General features: G+C 29.5%; 2 protein-coding genes across 16 annotated transcripts in view; both read left to right on the top strand.

Moving 5' to 3' along the window:
• LOC140673062 (adenylate cyclase type 5) overlaps positions 1-10,418 on the top strand; it is a 96,480-nt gene extending 86,062 nt beyond the window's left edge. For 2 of the 3 annotated variants that reach the window (XM_072905660.1, XM_072905659.1), the window contains exons 18-23: positions 438-676; positions 1,142-1,280; positions 2,442-2,661; positions 3,181-3,329; positions 3,951-4,283; positions 6,104-10,416. In XM_072905660.1, the coding sequence (XP_072761761.1) occupies positions 438-676; positions 1,142-1,280; positions 2,442-2,661; positions 3,181-3,329; positions 3,951-4,280 (1,077 nt within the window). In that variant the 3' untranslated portion in view covers positions 4,281-4,283; positions 6,104-10,416. Of the gene's footprint in view, positions 1-437; positions 677-1,141; positions 1,281-2,441; positions 2,662-3,180; positions 3,330-3,950; positions 4,284-6,103 lie in introns of all 3 variants that reach the window. The other variant, XM_072905661.1, reaches the window with a different exon arrangement.
• Positions 10,419-12,866: 2,448 nt separating this feature from the next.
• Positions 12,867-21,872, top strand: LOC140673065 (probable peptidoglycan muropeptide transporter SLC46). Of its 13 annotated transcripts, none has more exons than XM_072905681.1 (9): positions 12,868-13,136; positions 15,079-15,308; positions 16,870-17,109; positions 18,518-18,869; positions 19,578-19,973; positions 20,368-20,505; positions 20,661-20,744; positions 21,026-21,182; positions 21,329-21,871. In XM_072905681.1, exons 2-9 carry the CDS (start codon positions 15,264-15,266, stop codon positions 21,453-21,455), a joined length of 1,539 nt encoding a protein of 512 aa, XP_072761782.1. In that variant the 5' UTR covers positions 12,868-13,136; positions 15,079-15,263; the 3' UTR covers positions 21,456-21,871. The 13 variants fall into 13 exon arrangements, with proteins under 13 accessions (XP_072761784.1, XP_072761782.1, XP_072761781.1 ...); XM_072905680.1 differs by having other exon boundaries at positions 12,868-13,146; XM_072905676.1 differs by having other exon boundaries at positions 12,868-13,146; positions 15,057-15,308.
• The last annotated feature ends 528 nt before the right edge of the window (positions 21,873-22,400 follow it).

The raw sequence follows: 22,400 nt of genomic DNA, 5'->3' as shown, positions 1-22,400 counted from the left end.
TTAATTGATGAAAAAAAAAGCAAAACGAAAAATAATCATCTTTTAATAATAAAATTTTAATTCCCGTTTAATTAATATTAAATTTTTGTATCCAGTGGTTAAAAGAATGTAACTTAAAAAAAAGCAGTTGTTGTCCGAAGTCATACAAGAGAATACGAATAATATTTTATTTATTTTATTATTTTGTGAAAATAATATCCAAAGAGATCAACGTTGTTTCCATTAATTGATGAAAAAAAAAAAAGCGAAACGAAAAATAATCATCTTTTAATAATAAAATTTTAATTCCCGTTTAATTAATATTAAATTTTTGTATCCAGTGGTTAAAAGAATGTAACTTAAAAAAAGGAGTTATTAATAAAAATATCTTTTAAAGAGCAATCTTGACAAAATGATAACGCACGACTAATATACCTCGCAACCGTAAATGATTACAGATGTTTCCGGTTCTGGTGATGCTTGTGATGGTGACGTGCGCAGTGTACCAGATCCTAACGTTGGTCTTTAAAGTAACCGTATTGAGTATCGTCGTGATTTTTTATCTCGGGGTCAGCATTAACCAGGCACTAAATGAGGTCGACGTCGAGCCGGCTGGAAGATGGTTGGCGGGCGTTTTGGTGGTTTTCTTCATGGCCTGCTTAGTGGCACATTCTCAACACACAGAAGCGACTTACAGGTCCGACATTCGTACACGCTTCCTTCATCAGTACAGAACAATAGCCTCGAAACTTAAGCAGAGTCAGCTCGTAGATATATATCTCGTAGCTGTACGCTATTAGCTTTTAAGGCCTTTGTGGAATTTCTGACGAGAAGCTTCGTGTTCGCGACAATTCTCCTGTGCATTGATTCCCGCGGAATAATTTTATAGTCGAGACAAGAAGCTACATCCACACAGAGATAATAAATTTATTATCTCTGTGCGGAATATTTCGTGAATATAAATTTATGTTTACAAAACATAATTATGTAATTAATGAACAATCTATTAAGAATTATTGACGTATTAAAAGAAAATGCAAAGTTTTGTTATAAGTCGAAAATTCTAAAAAAAATGCCAATATCGAATTTGACAGGAAAGAATCACGAACATTTTCAACTCGTAGTGTAAAAGAAAATTAACGTATATACTGTATCAATACAGATTAGACTTCCTGTGGAAGTTGCAAGCGACCGAGGAGAAGGAGGAAATGGAACACTTGAAAGCCTACAACCAGAAACTGCTCGCGAACATACTTCCGGAACACGTGGCCGCCCACTTTCTGTCTACTGTCAATTCAGACGTGAGTTCCATGCACTTTAAAGAAAATGTTGATGTATGTACATTGTCGAGTTTCTCAAATGAATCGTTTAAAATACGATATAAAATTGCTTTTGTCTTGTTTTATATATATATATATATATATATATATATATATATATATAAATATTCGCACAATTTTCTCATTTATATACACACAGAGAGAGACGCACGTTATTATATTATTAAAATTTTCCGATTTTAAAAAACATAGTTTGGTAATTTTCACCCTTTACATTCGAAGTAATTGCTAAGAAATTCTTTTGTAGTCCGTATAACAACAAGCAGCGTACTTGAAATACAATAAATATAGAAAAAGAACATTTGCAATATGCATTCTGACATTTCCTAACGAGGTTAAGCGATTATAGATTAAACAGTAATTTACATTTCAAAGATAGCTGTAAACAACATCTTAAAGATACTACCTACAAAATAACATTTTGAAGTTTATCTTAATAAAATGAAGTAGTCTTCAACCCTTTGTAAGAATCTCGTGACAATTTTAGAAAAGTATCAATTTATTTCTTTGCTCCTCTGCTATTATTTTCCCTGTACAAAGTAATTTAATTAAATTAATTAAACATATTAATTGCATTCTAAATAATTTCATTCATGTTATAGTCGTCAACTATGAAAAGGACCGCATAAGAATTTACTCGAGCAATATTGTACATAAATTTATGATTCAATTAAGAATCATAAATTGTCAGAATTACAATACTTAATCGTAGCTGTGCATATAAATTAAGAAGCTTTAATTTATGTACAGCAACTAACGTAAAACTAAATTTCAACGGTATTTACCAATTTGCCTAATTTATCATGCTTCGTTCAGAAGCGATCCTAAATTCAATCGACCGAGTTAGATTTAAGATGTACATTTTAATATGTTTGAAATTGAATTTTGACTTATCTCCATGTACAAAAAATTATTACCGGAAATTTAAAATTATCAGAAAATAATTGTTATTAAAACTCTAAACTTGTTATTAAAAAATTATTATTATACTTTTAATAGAGTAAATAAAGTTAATAAATTACTGTAAAAAAAAATTCTCAGTCTCTCATGTGATTAAAAAAGATTACCTAACAATAAGCAGCCACAAACACAAACGCAATACATTTGTTAATTGTTTCGCAGGAGTTGTATCACGAACAATGCGACTTTGTGTGCATTATGTTCGCCTCGATCCCGAACTTTTCGGAGTTTTACGTTGAGCTCGAAGCGAATAACGAGGGCGTGGAATGCCTCAGGCTTCTCAACGAGATCATCGCCGACTTTGACGAGTTACTGGCTGAGGAACAATTCAAGTACATCGAGAAGATCAAGAGCACGGGAGCTACGTATATGGCCGCTTCGGGTAAGTCTTTCGCGAATTCTTAACGACATCGATATACTCGACAAGCCTTTGATTTGCTCCTCCAAAGGCCGTTTCCGAGCCATCGGCTTTTCATTTAAAAAAAAAAAAAAAAAAAAAAAAAAAACAGCGTGCGCTATTTAATCGCTAACTCGGCCGAAATTAATCGAATTATAAATTCAATAATTCTGTAACTGGTTTGGCGATTCGTACAATAAATTCGCAATAGTAACATAAATAACCTTGATTAGACATTTTGTGTAATTAATCTTGGATGACTATTTATTTGATATCTCGAACGTATTTTTTATTACGCACGTTTACGTTGAAAAATTGCCACTTTTATTTTAATAAAATTTAACTTACTGCACGAAAATAGAGATCTAATTTTCCACCGTCGCCCGTAATTTCCTAACAATTTCCCAACAGCGTCGACTCTCTAATCAAATTAGGAAGGCCACTGCGATCAAAATGCCCTCGCGCCACATTAACCTTTGTCTCTTTCTCTCTCTGTTGCATCAGGCTTAACGAAAAGCACCTGCGACATGCGGGACTTCAAGCACGTAGTTGCTATGGCGGATTACGCTCTGAGGATTCGCAAGCAGCTGGCCTATGTCAATGAACACAGCTTTAATAACTTCCGCATGCGTGTGGGCATCAACATTGGACCGGTAAATGTCGGAAAATGTCAAGTGTAATTTTCGATCTCGCATGCTGTACCATTATTCTCTTTGTAAATAATTCGTAAATTACAACGAAAATACATACATCACTTGAGAATCCAAGACATGTAAAAATTTATAGCAAGAAGACAAAATTATATTTTACTTTAATTTTAAATTAAAGAAAAGAAAAATAATATATTAATAGTTTAAAATATTAATTTCACGAAAATTTTAGCAATTTTTCTAACGAAAATAAATTTTATATCAATTTTACTCCTCTTATTTTTTTTTTTTTTTTTAAGTTATCTCGCACATATTTACATCTAGACTTTATCTTTTCGAAAATATTCTTCTTCTACGAAGTGTTATAATTGTATGTTTGTCAATGTAAACGGAATGTGTGCAATGTACTGAACTCGGGATCGGAGGATCGTTAAACCCTAATTATTGCACATTAATAATCTCCTGCGGGATACTCTTTTTATTTTAAGGATAGTTTGATTTATTACTCACATATTATATTTTTATTATTTTGTATGGCACTCAAAAAAAGCTGCAAACAAATATAAGCAAAATCGCTACGGATTCTTAAGAAGAGACTTAATGCACGATACGTAAATTACGCAGGTGGTCGCCGGCGTGATCGGCGCCAGAAAGCCGCAGTATGATATCTGGGGCAACGCCGTGAATGTGGCCTCCAGGATGGATTCGACGGGCGTGTTGGACGGGATTCAAGTCACCCAGGAGGTGCGCGATATTCTGATGGCCAAAGGATATCCGTTCACCTGCCGCGGGACGATCCAGGTCAAAGGGAAAGGTAGTATGATAACTTACTTCCTGGACGGACCGAAAAACATCCCGAAGCCAAATCAGGTGAATCTCACCAGGACGAATTCCAACAACAACGACGCGATGGACAAAACAACAGCCAACAACAACAGCAACGGGACTGTCTGATTGGTATTAATTAAACATCAACAATTAAGAGTTAATATTAAATTATTTTGAACCTGAAATCTATTTCTTTTTCTTTTTCTTTTAAAATATAAAGCAAAGTTTATCATAAATCTCGGGATAGAAGACAACCAAAAGCAGGAATATCTAGCTCTAATTTTATATTTTTTTATATATAAAAAATTAATAAAATAGTAACATGATAAAGTAAGTAAAGATAATAAAGATCATAATATTTTGTTGTTTGACGTTGATTTGAGGAAAGTTCACTTCTATCCTCGCGATAGATTTGTTATGATGCATGTTACGTGATATTACATTATGACATGATAACCGATCGGATAAACTCACGATAAATTTGGATTCGCAAAAAAAAGAACGCGCAAAAGGAAGTTATTATTTCAGGCAAAATTATAATAACAATTCACAATAATACACGATCGCAAATATCTATTTGAAATATTTTACAAACTGCTGTCAGAGTATATCATATTTTATGGCGTTTGTCTCGCAACTTTTTAAACCAAACTTTCCACTCTTTTATAATATACGTCAATCATGACTTTTAAAGTATACCATCATCTATTTCGATTAATGTATGCGCAATTTAAAGTTAGCAGAAAAGTGTGAAAAAAAATATCGTACTGTTTGATGCTTTATTTAAGTCGAAACTGCTTCAAAAATATAAAGCACTTTAATTTAAAAATAACTAAATAAAACTATTTTATTGGCTTATTTTTTAAATTTAAATTGAGTAGCTTCAATTGTGTGACTTATTATTAGTAGAATGCACAAGTACTTTTTGTTTAATTCGATATTATCTACACATTTTTTTCTTCAAAAAAATTCAATAATATATATTTTATTCAACAAAAATGGTAAAAAAAAAAAACAAGTTTCTACAGAAACGGCTTTGCTATTATTAATCTGACATACGTTTTTTTCTGGACACTATATATGCCTTTTCATTGATTATTATCATTTCATTATTAGCATCTGTGCATCATCAGCGTAAAAGATTTTACCCGTCGCCGTACATATTACGCAGCAATATCTTGTTAATGTAAAGTTGCTACTATGTCAAGCTACACGAATAGATACCGCGAGATTGAAGTATACCTCTATAGCTAGAGGATCGTTATGTAATACTCTCAACCGCATCGTCGATTCGGCGCGTATTGGTGAGGACACATGCACAATCAGTTACATAACGTACGCGAATGGATATTTTGTGCAAAACCTCGTTGGCACAGAAATTTTTTGCGAAATATTTTACGCACCAACGTGCAAAGGATTTGTTCGCATGTAATGACGTGTATAAAAATAAACACGATTAACAAAACACGTTTTAGACGGTTCAAAAAATTGAATAAAATAATTACAATTTTGACAGTTAAATATTTAAAGCGCGGATTACGTAATATAGTCAAGGCGTTTAAAATTTTAATAATTTTGCGAAATATTAGTTATTTAAAAAATAAATTTAATAAATATAAAAGTAGTTATTATAAAGATGAGAAAGTAGCCAAATTAATTTTTGTAAGTAATTCGCAACTCTAAACATCATCAAAGATTCAATTAACAGTCTGTGTGCTGTGGAAAATTAAAACTTTCACCCTCTCTTCCCCTCCATACGCAGTACATTAGTACCATCGTCACATTATGCAAATATTTGAAATTAAAAATTTGCACGAAAGAGACTTTTGTATATGCTTTTCGTAGCCTCTAATTTATACATAATTTTGCATAAATTATTTACGTCTATACATAATTCTTATATAAAGTCGCCTGTGGTTCAATTGTTAATGAATCGGTAATGTCGACAGGTGGGAATGCTTGAGCAAGAATTCGCGACGAACGACGCGTCACACCGACGATAGAAAGTACCAATTATTTTATTCCTGCGTTATTTAAGACCTCTTCCATGTACTGAAGCCCAAAAAACGGCCGCGTAATCTTTGAAGCGCGTGTGCACAAATTGGAGTCGTCGAATGCCGTCCGCAAACGACGTCAATCGACCTCTGACACACAAACGGAATAATTGCGCCACTAGCTTTAAGTCTCAAGGCAAACGAAGGAAGCGTGACGGACGCTCGCAAAAGTAATCCCGGTATTTCGGTGCGGATTGCAAAACGAACTACATGTGCTTAATCATTTTTTAATTAACTAGACTAAAAGAATTATTTGCACCGGCATAAAGATCGAGACATTTCAAGTAAGAAATAAAATACTTTTAACAAACACTCGCGACAACTTATGACAAGTCTATCCAAAAAATATTGAACGCAACACTTATTTTTATACGTTGCATGAAAAAAAAATGCCGTTTAATTTTCGTACGCTTAACAAAATATTAGCAATAGAGAAAACGGAACAAAAAAAAAATGTAACGATACTTTAATAGCACAACTGCCGCTTTTTATAAGCTATAAAAATAATCGACAGTTTTCCTTTTGATTCATCTTGTTCTTGCATAATTTCACTGAATATCCACTTTAAATACAGCTGTTCATCAGCTGCAAGTGTCTGGTTAACTTACGTTAAATGTACCGAAATGCCGGGTGTTATCGAGATAAGCTGGGAGCGACAAGTCGTCATCCTTCTAGCTACATCGTACTTAAACTTAAACAATGCCTACAGTGTATGTGATTGTGTGTTAGAAGTCTTCAGTTCTCTCCTTGAACGATAATCTAAAATTAATTAACGAGTGATACCGCGAAAATTTTTATCGCTGTTCGAACAGAAGATACGTTGCCAGAAACGTCGGTGCGCTTCTTTAGAAAATTTCTTTCGAGGATGAGCATATATATGATGCTAATTAAGTAAAGTATTATGTAGCAACAATTTATACATACATAGCGCACAATTACTTCACATTACAACGTAGCTAAAATTTCTCATAAATCCATGTTTGATCATATTTTTAAACATTTTCACATATTATTTTTACATTTAATTCCTTATAAAATTCAAACAAACTGAGCAAAATTTTTTCAATTTTATAATATATGTATATATTATATTCATATATATTTCAAGATAAATAAAATTATGTTCTATATATATATACATATATATATATATATATTTCAAGCAGATAAATATTTTTCATAACTTGTCAATATGCTCTTCTAGAGAGAGACACAAGAAATAATTTTTAATAATTATTATAATAATAATAATTTTACATATGAAAAAGGATTTATTCTCTTTACAACAATAAGAACGCCAATATTAACAATAAGAACGCCAACATCCTCGAAGAAATAAATACGCATAATATATACTTATGGATTTAATATAAAATGCAGCATTAGTTGAAAACTTGGGGCAATAATATGTTAAACCTTACACAGCAATTAAAAATTGCCACAAATAACTTATGACCAATATATAGTGAATTTTTGCATTAATTCGAATAAAATATTATTCTAAGAGCGAAACCTCATTTTTTTCATTTGACATGTTATTGACCCAAATACTTTATTTATGATATGTGATTTGTAGATAATAGCTTGATTATTTTTAATAATTTCTAAATTAATTGCGATATTAATCTCTCTCGTGATGTGTGTTCGGCAAGTTGGACGTTTTGACACAAGTTTTGTATTCTAGTCAATATGAAAAGAGTCCCATAAATATATATATACGTGTAGACAAAACTAAATCGAAAAAGATTAAGTCTAGTACAACGAAACCGTGGATGAACAACCTCATACATGTACACAGTTTGCTTTAACAAGAAGGGGACCACGGCAAATTAATAACTGAATGTAATTATAGAATGACAATTGAATTGTAACCGTCTCTAAAAATGTGAAAATATTACTTTTATTTTATATTCGTGTTTACTCTTTAACTACTAGTCAATATTTTAAGAAAAAGCTAGCATTTCCCAATTTAAAATTCATTAAAAGATTATTCTTAAAGAAAATTCTCGACAAAAATTAATATATAATCTAAACGTTAATTAATTTATAAAACTCGCTAAAAATAATTATCTTTTGCATTTTAATTATCGAAAAATTTTACTCTCATATTAAATATAACCGAAAATATATACGGAAAAAATTATATTTTAATAAAAAATATAATTAAATTTTTATTGAAATATATAAGGCAGAATGTAAAATTCAAGATAAAAATTATAAGTTAGATTATTCAATCAGGTCAAAGGTCTGTGTATGATAAAAATATAAAAATTTAATAATATAAAAAATATTAAGGAATGATAAAAAAAATGTAATTTTGTTTTATTTATTTTATGATTGGGAAATGTATTGTACTAAAAAAAAAGATATTTGTAGTTCTATATATAATTTTTCGTTGTGTAAATTTCTGGATAGTTTGTTTATTATAAATCTACTTATACTTGTAAAATTTGAAATCGCGCGTATACATGTGTCATAAAGCGATATCTTTTTCTATTACATAATAAGAGCTTTAAATAGTCCTTTGCCCGTCCGCAGCTAAAACTCTACTATGATTTCAAGATTTTAAAGGACTTCTAGCTTGTAAAAGTAAATTCATATAATTAGAGGAGTAAACTCTGAGCGAATGTAGGAAGAAATATCGGACGAACGATTTTCTACACTAATCAATTTTCCGACAGAAATTTAATGAAATTGCAGAATGTTATTGTGGCGTCGACCAACCGATGAATAACATTCTTTTTTCTTTTATCGATCCCAACGGTCTATAAAAAAATGTTGAGCTATTTAATTCTATTATTATTCTGTAAGAAAAACTAGAAAAATATATATTAAAAAGCGTTAATTAATTGAAGAGACGTTTTATTTGCCACGTATAATTAGTTAAAAAAAAAAGATAAGACTTTTATATAAAGATATCGCAAATTATTGTAGAGAATAAATGAAAAAGTACAACATTGTAAAAGAGAAATAAGAAATAATTTTTCAACACAAGAGTGAAAAACTGAAAAAAACACAAGTAAATATAAAAAACAAGCTCTTTTTCTCGATAGACAGAAAAGAAAAACTAATGCGGTTTGATCAAACGTGGTAAACAAAGTAATTGCCACCGTGAAATAAAAAGCCAAGAAATAAAAAAATAAGTATTTTATATAAAATCTGTCGATGAAATAAAAATAAATGCAATTTTTTATAGAATCAACATTTCAGATGTTCAAAAAATGATTTTTAAATTTATCTAAAATGGAAAGGCGTGCAAAGCCTTTCTATTTTTTTCTTATTTACAGTGTCTGAAACTGAGTTCATCAAAACAATAACAACATTATAATATCGTAATCTCTGAGGAAAATGTTTGTGTAGAAACGATCTATCGAAATGGGAATTCGACAAGAATGTCGGCATTCTGCAATATTTATTAATGTCTAATACATTAGATACATTCATAGGCATGTAAATATGTATGTATGTATATGAGGTGCTTGAGAGTATATATGTACAAACTCGGCCAAAATGTATACATAGATGTTAATTACGTTGATGTGTATTTTATCGGCGTGGCGCGGCATGAGCTCGATCTTCTTGATCAAAATATACATATCGATCTTTTGTGCGCCTAAGCAATCCTTTCCAAAAGATAAATAAAAAAAAAGTGAACTATATTTGTTATAGACACACCAGTAGAGCACGTAAAAGATATTTTGACAAGTCTAATTAAATAATTGAACAAGTGTCGTATTTAACGTACACATAATTTATCTCGTTAAATAAGATATAATGTGTGGAAAAAGTGCGACGTGTCAGATCACGTCAAATTGAAATTAAATTCTACTTTTCGCGATACAATTATGTGTGCTGCAGCAAACACTCGACTAGGTTAATCGCCGATCGATCGATCGATCGATCGATCGATCGATCGACGATGCATGATAAAATAAGCATCAAGTTTGCGCTTGTATGAGAATTCCAGACGCGCTGGCAGGTCCAGCTAATATTGAATGTTGATTGACGTAAGCGACAAAGCTAATCATATAACGGTGCGATTGTTAAAGCAAAGATACATACGCAAATAATACTAATTTAATAATACGCAGCGGATCATTTGTGCTAAGATCTTTATTCTATGCATCTCGATTATCGAAACGCTAAATGCTTAAATCACAATTTCGTTGAACATTTTGCTTGAATATATATATAATAAAATTTTACAAAATTGATGCAAAATATATATATATATATATATATATATTAAATTTAATTAAATGTCAATAATTCGTATATATGTAATTTTATTATAACATATAATAATTTTATTTGTTTAAAACTAAAATAAATTCGATATTTTATATATATATATATAAAATATAAAATTTATTTTAGTTTTAAACAAATAAAATTATATTTTATAATAAAATTACATATATGAATTATATTAATATTCAATTTTAAAATATTGATTATTTTCATTAATCAAAAAAATTGTTTCAAATATTTCCCGTAAAGTACTATTTCTCATCATTAATCATTACGATATCGATCAATACACACACACACACACACACACACACACATATATATATATATATATGTATATACAGAAATATGCTACATTTTCTTGTTAAATAATTTCTCCTATTAAATTCTACATGCAAAACCATCGAGGCAATATCGAAGCATAAATGATCCATGTTAATTCGAACTTGTCGTGCACCGCACTATATCGAAATAAGCTCTTACATAAAACTATTATATTATAACATTACATGTTACAGCCTAGCAGCCTATTAGCGTCAAAAAGTTAATTGTCCAAATGTAATAATGATAATCATTGATTCTGTCGACGAGAATTATGATACACTCCAATATCGCAAATATTTAATTTTAAAATGTCTAAAGCCCTCGATGAACTGATTTATCTTTTTCAAAGGAAATAATTAATTTTTTAAATAAATATCAAATGTTAAAAAATTATTAAACGTTATAGTTTTTTTCTAGACAAACAATTAAAGTAATGTAAAAGACAAAGTTAATGGCTCGTCGACAGTATGTTAACAGCTGTTAAAATTAGTACGATAAGAAGTATGTCGTAAGAATTTTGGGATGTACTGATCGATATATATTAGGGACAAGTTTCCTTGAGCAGAGAGCGTATCCCCCATGCAGATTTCCGTAAAACATTTCTTGCCTACGACAGTGAAACGCGGAAACTTCATCAATGACGTCGGCAGAATGTCGCGTCGGTCTTAAAGTCAATATGTAATGATACAGATCGATTATGAGTGTCTGCTAGAAAGTGCACCAGAAATAGAACGAGAAGTGAAGACTATTTATTATCCAAGCAAAATGTTGATGTAACTTCGATGGCCTAAAGTTCAGTCTTTACTGAAAACACACATCTATATCATAGCTACAGTCGCGCGCCGTGATTAACACGCACTGATAAAATAAATTTTTAATAAAACTGGATTGCTTAATTTTTCCTCGCACACTTTTCCTATTATAGTCCCTCTTTCTTCAAAAAGAAAAAATAATTTACATAATAATATTACAGTTTTATCCATAAATTATTTGATCTCAAATTCGATCAAGATCAAATTTATATACCTTTCACAAAATTTATTGCATTGTCTTACATAAGATTTATTATATCAATAATTTCAGTCCTACAATTTGTTTAACACAATCGAAAAAAAAGAACTCGGAAGGAAAACAAAACAAAAAATGACTTGAGTAAATCTCTTTTTTGTTTCATAAAAATTGCAATTTCTAAATAATAAAATATTGGCGAAATATTTTCAGAATATTACACTTATATATTACGCACAAACTACAATAGTTTAGTACCTTCTTGTAGCTCCTTCCAGTTAATCGAGCGGTTAATTTAGCGGTTTCTTCTCCAACCTAATGAATCCTATACGTATATTCATTTTTACGGTTTCATTATTATTTGATAAATAGTTTAGAGTAATAGAATAATTCAAACGAGTAATTTAAATAGTAATTAATTTATAAACTTATCGGTAAGTAATACTGCGAAATATTACTCTCTCAATTTTGACACATACGCACCAAACGTTTATAAAAAAAATCTGATGTAAAATCTATATAGTTTTATTGAAGTTTATTATAAATTTATTTATAACCTGCTATTTAATAAAGGAAAAATGAAGTATTCAAAAATTAATAACCATTCAATCCTTCACAATTTTTGTATGTTTTTAATTGCGCTTATTATATTTAATTTCTCAGAAAAAAAAAACAATTAAGGTATTAAAGAAAAAATTATCAAAAGATGTATGAAAAAAATAGATCAAATATAATAATCTATAACGTTCAATGAAGATAATATTGTGGTAAATTCAAGCAGCAGTATGTTTAGCTCTTTCAAATTTCCCACGGAAACTGAGGTCACTAAATCGATACTTTATATCAGTGTCTACGAGTACCAACCACACGCAAAATTCAATACAAAATAGCGTTTTTAGGAAAATTATCTCTCTGTTCTAAATCCGAATGAGGAATGAGATTAACTAAGAAAGAATATAATCAAAATTAAAAACACTATTTGACAGAACATTCTTCAAAATCAATTACTTTGACTTGTCCGCACCACGAGATGTCGCCGAGCTCATTTTAACTGGGAGAATGGCCAACCTGATGAAGGCCACCGACTGCAGTCAGACATAGGATACTGTCGTAAACACTCAAAAAAACACGTGTTTGCTCACGGATATACTTGTCAGCTGATAATACTCCAAACAGCCTAAAGTACATACGTCGTGTTCGCAGCATCTTACACGTGATGCAATAACACACGTCACTGACCGAATATCTAGCGCGATTGTGTAACATTGTCAAGACCCGACAGTCTAATTATATAAATTCGACTTAATAAGGCGACCCAAACGAACAGAGAATATCAGTCGTACAAGTACAAGAGTGTGAATGTGTACAGTTTGCTTGTTTTTTACCAGTTATATGTGTATTATTCACATGCGTGTCTTGTATAATATTATATCGAATAATGTGGGTGAGTGATATCACCGATTGTGCAACATAGCTGTCGAGATATCAAACAGCATGCATTGTTTGATTGATAAACATTAATGAAAAAGAAATATTAGAATGTTTTAGAATTTAAAGAGAATACTATTGATGCACTTAAAACCGTGCGCAAATTTATTTTCATTTAAAAAAGTTCATTTTGTTTTATTTAAAAAAGCCTATGAATGTGTGAGCCAAAGGTGTAAATACGAATTTTTCTCACAATATTAACTGACACAGTAGTGTGTCGATGTATCATATAATCGATAAAAGTTTGATTTTTATTCTATTAAAAAAAAACTTGTGAATATCAAATACGATATTTTTAATATTGAATTCAAATTTATATAACTTATATATGGGATGTTAGAAAAGTCTGGGAACGGTCAAATATCGCGAAAACGAAACGTCTCTGAGAAAAATGTTTCCAAGCAAAGTTGTAAGGTTTTGAGGAAGCCATAAGATGGTACCATTGGTTTGACCTTGAATTTTCATTTGAAGGTTATATGAAGGTCACATCGATTATTTTGAATGGAACACCCTATATATTATTGCATATTCTTGTAGCTTATCTCGAGTACTTTCCAAAAGACTATAATAAAATGTTTTTTCATTAAATACGTTTTGAGTTGTAAGGCTTCAAAGTTTGCAGTATTTTGACATAAAATACAAGATATCTCGTAAAATATTCATTTTCTCAGAAACGTTTCGTTTTCAAGATATTTGACCGGTCCCAGACTTTTCTAACACCTTGTATAATAATCTTAATATCTTGGTTACCAGATATTAATTTTCATCATCTTTGTTTTAGATATTGAAAATTACATGCATAAATATTTAACTGTTTTTCCTTTTACTTATAAATTTAATTATTTAATTTATATTATAACTTCCATTCAATCATATGTATTTCTAAGCTCAACAAAAAAAATCAATATCTTGAAATGATTTATCTATATAATATTGATTTTATCGATTTTAATCCAATAAGATAAAATTAAAAATTTAAAAGATTACAAACAATTGTCTTATACATTTATATATCTACACTGTTATCAAATCAATATAATAACAAAAAAAAAAATGCTTTGAGTGACGTTAAATGATTACGTATTTTTCATTATATAATAATCAAATATCAATCTAATATCTAATGCCTCTTTAGACGCAGAATTAATAAATAATTAATTATTCTGTTAATGAAATAAATAATCGTATCTGTGTGTGTTATCATTTTTTGTGTCACGCATAATAAGATTTTTTATTGTTAGTAATGATTTCATAAAGTAAAACAACAATCTAATTTTCATAACATTCTAATTATGTATCTTATTTTCATAAACCCATTAGCTTCGATTATTTAAATTTTTTCTGCATTTACAACGATCGGAAACGACATAATTACAAAAACTCATAAAAATAACTTAAAATAAGAATAGATAAATTTTATTTTATGACACGTCGCCTTCGATATTTGTATCGATATTAGAAATCTTCAACGAAACCACTTTCCGATCTTAATCAGTACACTCGAACGCAGCGTGTCGTAAACGCATACTGAAATACAAAAATGTAAATCACATTTTGCTTAATTAACAATTTTGTACCGGCAGAATATATCACGTATAATCGATATCGTTTATCTATTTTCAATCAGATTGCTGCATGTATTATTCTGTCAGCCATTGAAGCAATTAGATAATTAAAGAGAAAATTATATTTTCAAATTTCAAACATTAGCGTTCTACAACCGATAACGAAAATTGCAAGTGAGCTGATTTAATACGAAAAAGCAATTCCTATGTAGATAATCTGCTTGCTCATCATAGAAAAAATTAGCTCAGCACATACCAGCACGCGAAGATGCATATGCTAATGACCACATTTGAGAAACGCGCAGTAAAGAAACGGACTTTGCAAGAATAATGAATATACAAACGATCGATTGAAAGTATTGGAAAAGTGCTCCTGTATAATTAAAGAAATAAAAAAGAGATCTCTAATAAAAAGAAGAATGGCAAAACCCATAGCGGTTAATAGTGATATTAAAGCCGATGAGGTAAGTTTATAATATTTTGACTAAATTTTGACAAAATACACGTTTAATCCAATCCCGCTAAAATTCCATATAAAAACTTTTTCGATCTAAATATTTTATGAGAGAAAAAAATGAAAGAAAAAAAAATCATTTCTCTCTGCCTACATTTCGGCGAAATCTTCTTTGACATCTGCATGTTGTTTAATACGATTATATTTTATCAATTAATAATTTCATATAATATATAGGTAATAATTAAAATATTCTTTGTTATTGTTTTTATACCATCTCTCTCTTTTAAGAGATTAGAATATATTCTTCTTTTATATAATTATATTGAAATTATCATTTTTTATCATTTTTTTTAACAATCTTTAACGAGTAAAGTATGTATATAAAACCGGTTGTAAATATATGTGCGATAATTTATAATAATAATTATATATATTTTGTAAATTTTTAATATTATTCTGCACAACTTTCATTAATGCTCTGTGCAATATTTAATTATATATATTCACTTATAGCAGTAGTACTATAATTTTCTCTCAATATGATACACAACGTAGTTTAATCGATATAAGTAATATAATGGTGAGCTAGAAAGTTCGTTCAATTAAATAGTCTCGAGGAAAACATGATATATATGATAAAAAGACTAAACAACTACTGAATTCTAATAAGAGAAAGGTAGTTATATTAGAAAATAATCAGCTGCTTTCAAGTAATGATCCATGATATGTATTTAGCATGCATAACGTCGTGCTTAAAAATCAGGCCTGCTAAGAATTCTATAATTTAATAATTGTTTTATGACAATTTCATAAAATTGAAACTTTGAAAACTTTTAGTAATTGTTCTGAACATTATTAGTTATTTTATCAATAATTTTGCATATATATTACTTATTTATTTATTTTTAATAGTTAATTTAAATAGACAAAGATAAAGCAATATTCATAAAAAAATTATAATTTTCTTTAATAACTAGAGAGTCAGCAGGCATTTTCTCTCAAAAATATTTATTTTTATTTCGCCCGTCATAAGTTTAGAAAATCATTCACACCAGAATATTATGTTTCTGTCTAAATGTAAACAAGATTTGATAGCTACAAGTCAAAAGGTTAAAAGCAGGCAGTTATCGCAAAGAATGCGATACGCAAAGAAATGTAAGCGGAAACAAAAGATATATTCTGATATACTCTGCGTGATATTTCTCATCCACGTGCTATAGAATGTTTCAAGATGGAATTTATAATGTAAAAAATTACATGACTTAATTAATTATAGTTCTTCAACACTATAAATATAATTATCGAAAAAATTAACGATAACATTTGTTTGAATGACCTTAGTTTTCTGTAGATTAAATATATATTATCGCTTAAATTTTAAACCGTCAATCATATTTTTTTACTTACATTCACCGTTTTAATTTTAGCAACAACAGTTTTTGCATGCACACAGTTTTCTATGTAGATTCTTTATAATTTTACATTTGTTATGTAAAATGCTGAAAAAATAAATCAACGATTTTTTTAACTGTCCGATTACATTTTAATATTGATTTTATAACTTTCAGACGATACCACAGGTGGAATCTTCTTACAGAAACGAAGTATGCAGAAAATTCTTTGGATGGATAAAACATACATCGGTAGAGCCGACAATGTGGCTCTATATGATGGCGTTCATGTTCACATCGGTCGTTGAGCAAGATTTTTTTAGGCATAAAGCATGTCGAGTGGATCACGGATATTCGGAAGAAATTTGCTCAAAGTTAAATGATGATGTAAATAAGGCGATAAAGACCGAAATACAGGTACACAATAAAAATTATTATATTGTATCTAAAAAAGGAAAAGAAAGAGGAAAACAGAGAAAAATTTCATTGTTAAAGTATTAGAACAATAACGACTCATGAGATTGTCAAATTCGACCATCGCATGCAAATATTCAAGTTGGCAATTGTCTTGATAATTTGCGATACTTTTACATGTATAATTAGGTTTGTTCTTTATTGTAGTGTAACCAAATTCAGTGTAATAGTTCATTGTACTCGCTGCACTAGGTCTGAGGCAGAGTCAGGCAGTGCAGTGCAAGGACCGATAAGTAAAAATGGCGGAAAAGTTAAATAATAATATATAAAAAGTATTCATAATCTGTTATAAATATTAAATTAACTTATTAAATATTAAAGTAACTTGTTAAATATTTAAAAAAAAAGAGAGTAATCTATTTAAGTAGTTAACTTATTGTTTGTAAATATAAAATAACCTGTTAAACTATTGTAGTTATTGCAATTAAAATTTTGTTTATATTTTATTATTTATTTATTTTTATTTCCTTCGTTATTATATTTTTATATATTCTTCTATTTTATTTTTATTTTATTTATATATTTATTTTATTTTATTATTAATGTTATTATTATTTTATTTATATATTTATTTTATTTTATTTTTTTTTTATTTTTATTTTTTTTTATTAAGAATCGAATAAATCATGCAATATCATCGCCATGTTGATTATTGCATTGAAATGTTCTTTATTGCTCACACAAATAACTTGTCCTTGCTTGCACTAGTTCTGTTCAGTGCAGTGCATTATGAATTCAGTGTAACAATAAAGAACAAACCTATTATCTTATCTGCTTATTGATTGAAGATAAGAAACAGATTAAAACGAAAAATTGAAATTATTATCTCAATATTTATTCGAGATAATTAAATCAAGTTAATTATTTTTCTAGATAATACAAACTAGTACATCGTATATAGTATGAAATTTTAATAAATCTAATGTATTTTCGAAAAATCATATATCTTTTCGGTTATTTTTTGAAGTCCTTTATTTTGAATAATGTCCTTAATTTTTATACTAAAATTTAATCATTAGAAACAGAAAATTATATAAAACGCAATCTAATAGCAATGAAATTAATTTTAAGTAAGCAATAAAAGATTGCTTACTCATTCAGTTTCATAAGCAATTTAAGATATTAAAAGACTTCTTAATATCTCAAATTGCTTACGAAACTGAATGAGTAAGCAATCTTTCTGCGTATTTTTGCTTACACTCACATTTTTCGAAATCTCTCCTACGTCGTATACTAAGACTCATATATCTTTGATAAGTTAACACTTTCAATGTAGAATTGATAATAGAAGATCAAATTAGAGAAACAGACTCCGTCAATTATGATTCATTAAAAAAAAATCATCTTGCAGATAACCGTCTCGGAATTCCATCAATGGAACGACATTGCTGGACATGTAATACCTATTATCTTGGCGATGTTCTTCGGCAACTGGAGCGACCGGCGCGGACGTAAATTACCGCTCGTCCTCGGCTTGATAGGCAAATTTATCTACTCTTTCATGGTCGTGATCAATTCCATGATGGATACTTGGAATCTTAACACGGTGGTGTATACGGCCACCCTGCCGATGAGTTTGCTGGCTGGCGATGTTGCAATCTTCGGCAGTTGCTTCGCGTATATATCGGACATATCCTCCGTGGAACAGAGAACTCTGAGAATCACAATTCTGGATGTCATTTATCTCAGCACGATGCCAACAGGTCCAATTCGTTCTTGAAACAATTATCCATTCGAAAGAATTATAAGTGTGTCCATGTCTCTCCTTAAAAAAATTTTGCAAACAATGCAACTTTTTAAGATTTTATTTTTGTATTGTTTGGATAACACAGTTACACATTTATTATTATAAAATTTTCCTCGCTTTAACTCGACGTTTATTAATACTATCGGACGTATCTCCGTGTGTAGAATAGAGAAAAAATTATACTGACAGAAAGTACTATGTCTTCTTAAAAAACTTTACAAATAATGCAAAATATTTTCTGTATTTTTGCACTCCTTGGATAAGATTTGCTATACACATTTACTTATAAAATTTTTCTCCCTTTATCTCGATACTTATTAGAGGTATCAGACGTATTTTCCGTGTAACAGAGAATCCTGAAGATTATGATTCTGGATATCGTTCGTCTCAACACAATTTTGTCGGACGAAGTCCAGTTTGTTCTTGAAAAAAATTATCCGCTCGGAGAAAGTATAATTATGTCTGTTTCCTTAAAAAAAAAAAAACTTTGCGAAAGATATATTTTAAGACGTCTTCTGGATTCTTGTTTAAAAGGGCTGCATATTTACTATAAAATTTGCCTCATTCCATTTAGTTTATTAATGCTGATCATTTATTCGTTGTACGAACAAATATATAAATTTAATGATTGCATCATTTGGTAAATGATATTTATCTTTTACAGGAGTCGCGCTTGGATCTTATGTATTCAGTCACTTGGTCAACTCATCTTACACAATTATGTTCATCATAAACGCCTCGTTGCTTGCGCTAGCGATAGTTTATTCGTTGGTGTGGCTCAAGTGGCAAACATCACCACGACAGCAACCATTATCTGGCACCAATTGGTTTGTGGACTTCTTCGACACGAGACATGTCGTCACAACAATGCAAACATTGTTGAAACCAAGACTCAATCACGGAAAACTTCATTTGTGGTTTCTCATGCTCGCAATGTGCCTCTACACATTCCAGAGAGATGAAAAACCCAAGAGTCAGATGTATACCTCACTGATCTTTAAATGGGACGTGACAGACTTTAGTAACTTCAAAACATTCCAATCGTCTCTCTTCGTGTTAGGTTAGTTGAGCGTGATCTATTGAATTAAATCTTTGAGATTCTGCAAATCCTCATCGCGTTATTTTATATATATATATAATTCGCGATGTATTTTATGCGTAAGGTAAAATTTCTTACTAAGATCGATAACATAGTAATTAAAGGTCAATTTATAATCTTGATTAATGGTAGTAAAAAAGTTACAATCTTGTTGTGTAAAAAATTGAAGCTTTAATTTAGTAAAATACTCGATTTTTCGCGGCTACCGTAAGACTTTTTGTCGTTATGTCAATAAATATAAAAATTCATCACTTTTTTCATGTTTTACATATCTAAACTTTAATGTTATAAATATTATTAAAAATACGAAGAGATAAAATGCAACAATTTATTAAAAATAATTTTGTTTCAATAGCAATGCTCATTGGGGTGCCTATAATGAGCAAATTGATAGGAATGAGGGATACGTTCATCGTAGCAATTGGAGCAATGGCGCATGCAGGTGGAAGAATACTATTTGCGTTAGCGAACCAACCAAAATTATTTTACGTTGGTAAGCAATAATTTTTCTCTTTTAAAAAATCAAAATCTCAAATCATCTCCAATTATAAAATATTATACGATTATTGCACTTATAATCGGTATGCATATTTTTTGAAATAATTTATTAAAGAAATTTATTTATTTATGATAATATTTGTTCTGCAGGTGCATCTGTTGCTGCATTAGGTCCCGTGGTAGCACCTGTACTTAGATCTATGACTTCCAAACTTGTATCCATAGAAGAGCGAGGTAAAAATATTTATCACACTTAATTTTACACGTAGTTTGAAACTGATTTCTCACTCAAAAAATAATACACAGTTATATAATTTCACAATTTTGATATTATAACTGTGAAAAAATCTAAAGCTTTGTGGTGACTTTGTCACGAATAAAGACTATTAGCCTCGAAATATCGGTTTCAATTTCACGTCGCCATTTCTGATGATTTTCATTTCTCTTTGCTGTGTTGTCGTGACAGAAAAAAAAAAAAAAAAAAAAAAAAATAATCGTGTCACGCTAATTTTTAGGAAAAGTATTCGCGATGCTCTCCGTATGCGATAATGCGGTCCCGCTCTTCAGCGGCACTTTGTATTCTCAATTGTACAACGCTACGATAAAGACTGCACCGAACTCCTTTTATTGGTTGACGTTTGCCACGCAAATTGCCGTGCTTCTGCTTATCTTGTAAGTAAATTCTATTTTTTTTTCTAAAAGCTTGCTTTTCTAAACATTTTTTTTGTATATCATTTCCAAATTAAAAATAGAAAACCGCATTGTGTTGGTCGTCGCTGCCAAATAATCTAATTTTAACGAACCATTATTTTTTTCAGACTGATACAATTTACATCCTGGTCTAAACATGCGACCGAACAACACGATTACATTGACGACGAGGCTGTGGCTCCATCGTTACAGAATATTTCAGAAGCTAACTCTTCCAGTAATGTAACCGCGTAACAATAATCTAATCTAAGGTTGCTCAGAGAACACATCTTCAATCAATAAGATATATATGTATTAGAAACTGCCATATACACATTAATGATCATAACTCGTCAGCATTGACGTTTCCTCTTAAGAAATATGCACAATATGCATTTACAAGACTCAGGATTCGTGTTTTTAATATGCTCAAATATGCTCAACAATGTATTTCTCTACGTATCGTTATATTTCAGGGAAAATAATTGTAGATTTTATAAGTCTTGTAATAAAAAAGGATATTAGAATAGTTTAATTAATCCGCTAATATGCGGTAAAATGTTATTATAAGTGTAATATTTTAAACATATAAAATTGATATTTTGATAAAATATTAAAATTATAAACATATAAATATATATATATATATATATATATATATATATATATATATAAAAGTAACGCGCGAAATAAAAATATCTATATTATTTTTTTACGAGAGAGAAAAATTTATATTTTATAATCAAATTATAAAATAACTTTGCATGTACAATAACGCTATATTTGAGAATGATTTTAACTGTAACAATTTGATTATTACTATGTTATGTTTATATTAAACTAAGAATCTGCAAACTGATATTTTTTAAGTTACATAATTACATAAATGTAATTTATAGGAATCCGAATCGCTGCTCAATAGTATTATATTATTAAATTTTCTAAAATTTAATTTTATTATGTATTATATTATTAAATTTTCTAAAATTTAATTTTATTATGTAATATATTATTAAATTTTGGCTACATTTTCTGCACTTATAAGGCAAACTTCTGTTACTACAACTACTGAATAAATAATGAGAAATTATATTTTTTCTTGTTGATCCTTCACTTATCAAAAATAAAAAAAACAAATTGTATGCAGACTTTATTATTTAATATGATTAATCATTACGGCAATTTCCTTTTTTCCTTAAA

Source organism: Anoplolepis gracilipes, chromosome 14 (genome assembly GCF_047496725.1).
Source record: "Anoplolepis gracilipes chromosome 14, ASM4749672v1, whole genome shotgun sequence".
Classification (NCBI taxonomy): domain Eukaryota; kingdom Metazoa; phylum Arthropoda; class Insecta; order Hymenoptera; family Formicidae; genus Anoplolepis; species Anoplolepis gracilipes.
This window is presented reverse-complemented; position numbering and strand designations above follow the sequence as displayed.

Excerpts from the sequence above, each read along its gene's own strand:
- LOC140673065 (XM_072905681.1), top strand. The coding sequence starts at position 15,264 with ATGGCAAAACCCATAGCGGTTAATAGTGATATTAAAGCCGATGAG. Across the intron at positions 19,974-20,367 it reads ATCGTCTCTCTTCGTGTTAG|CAATGCTCATTGGGGTGCCT; the intron begins GTTAGTTGAGCG and ends TTGTTTCAATAG. Across the intron at positions 21,183-21,328 it reads GCCGTGCTTCTGCTTATCTT|ACTGATACAATTTACATCCT; the intron begins GTAAGTAAATTC and ends TATTTTTTTCAG.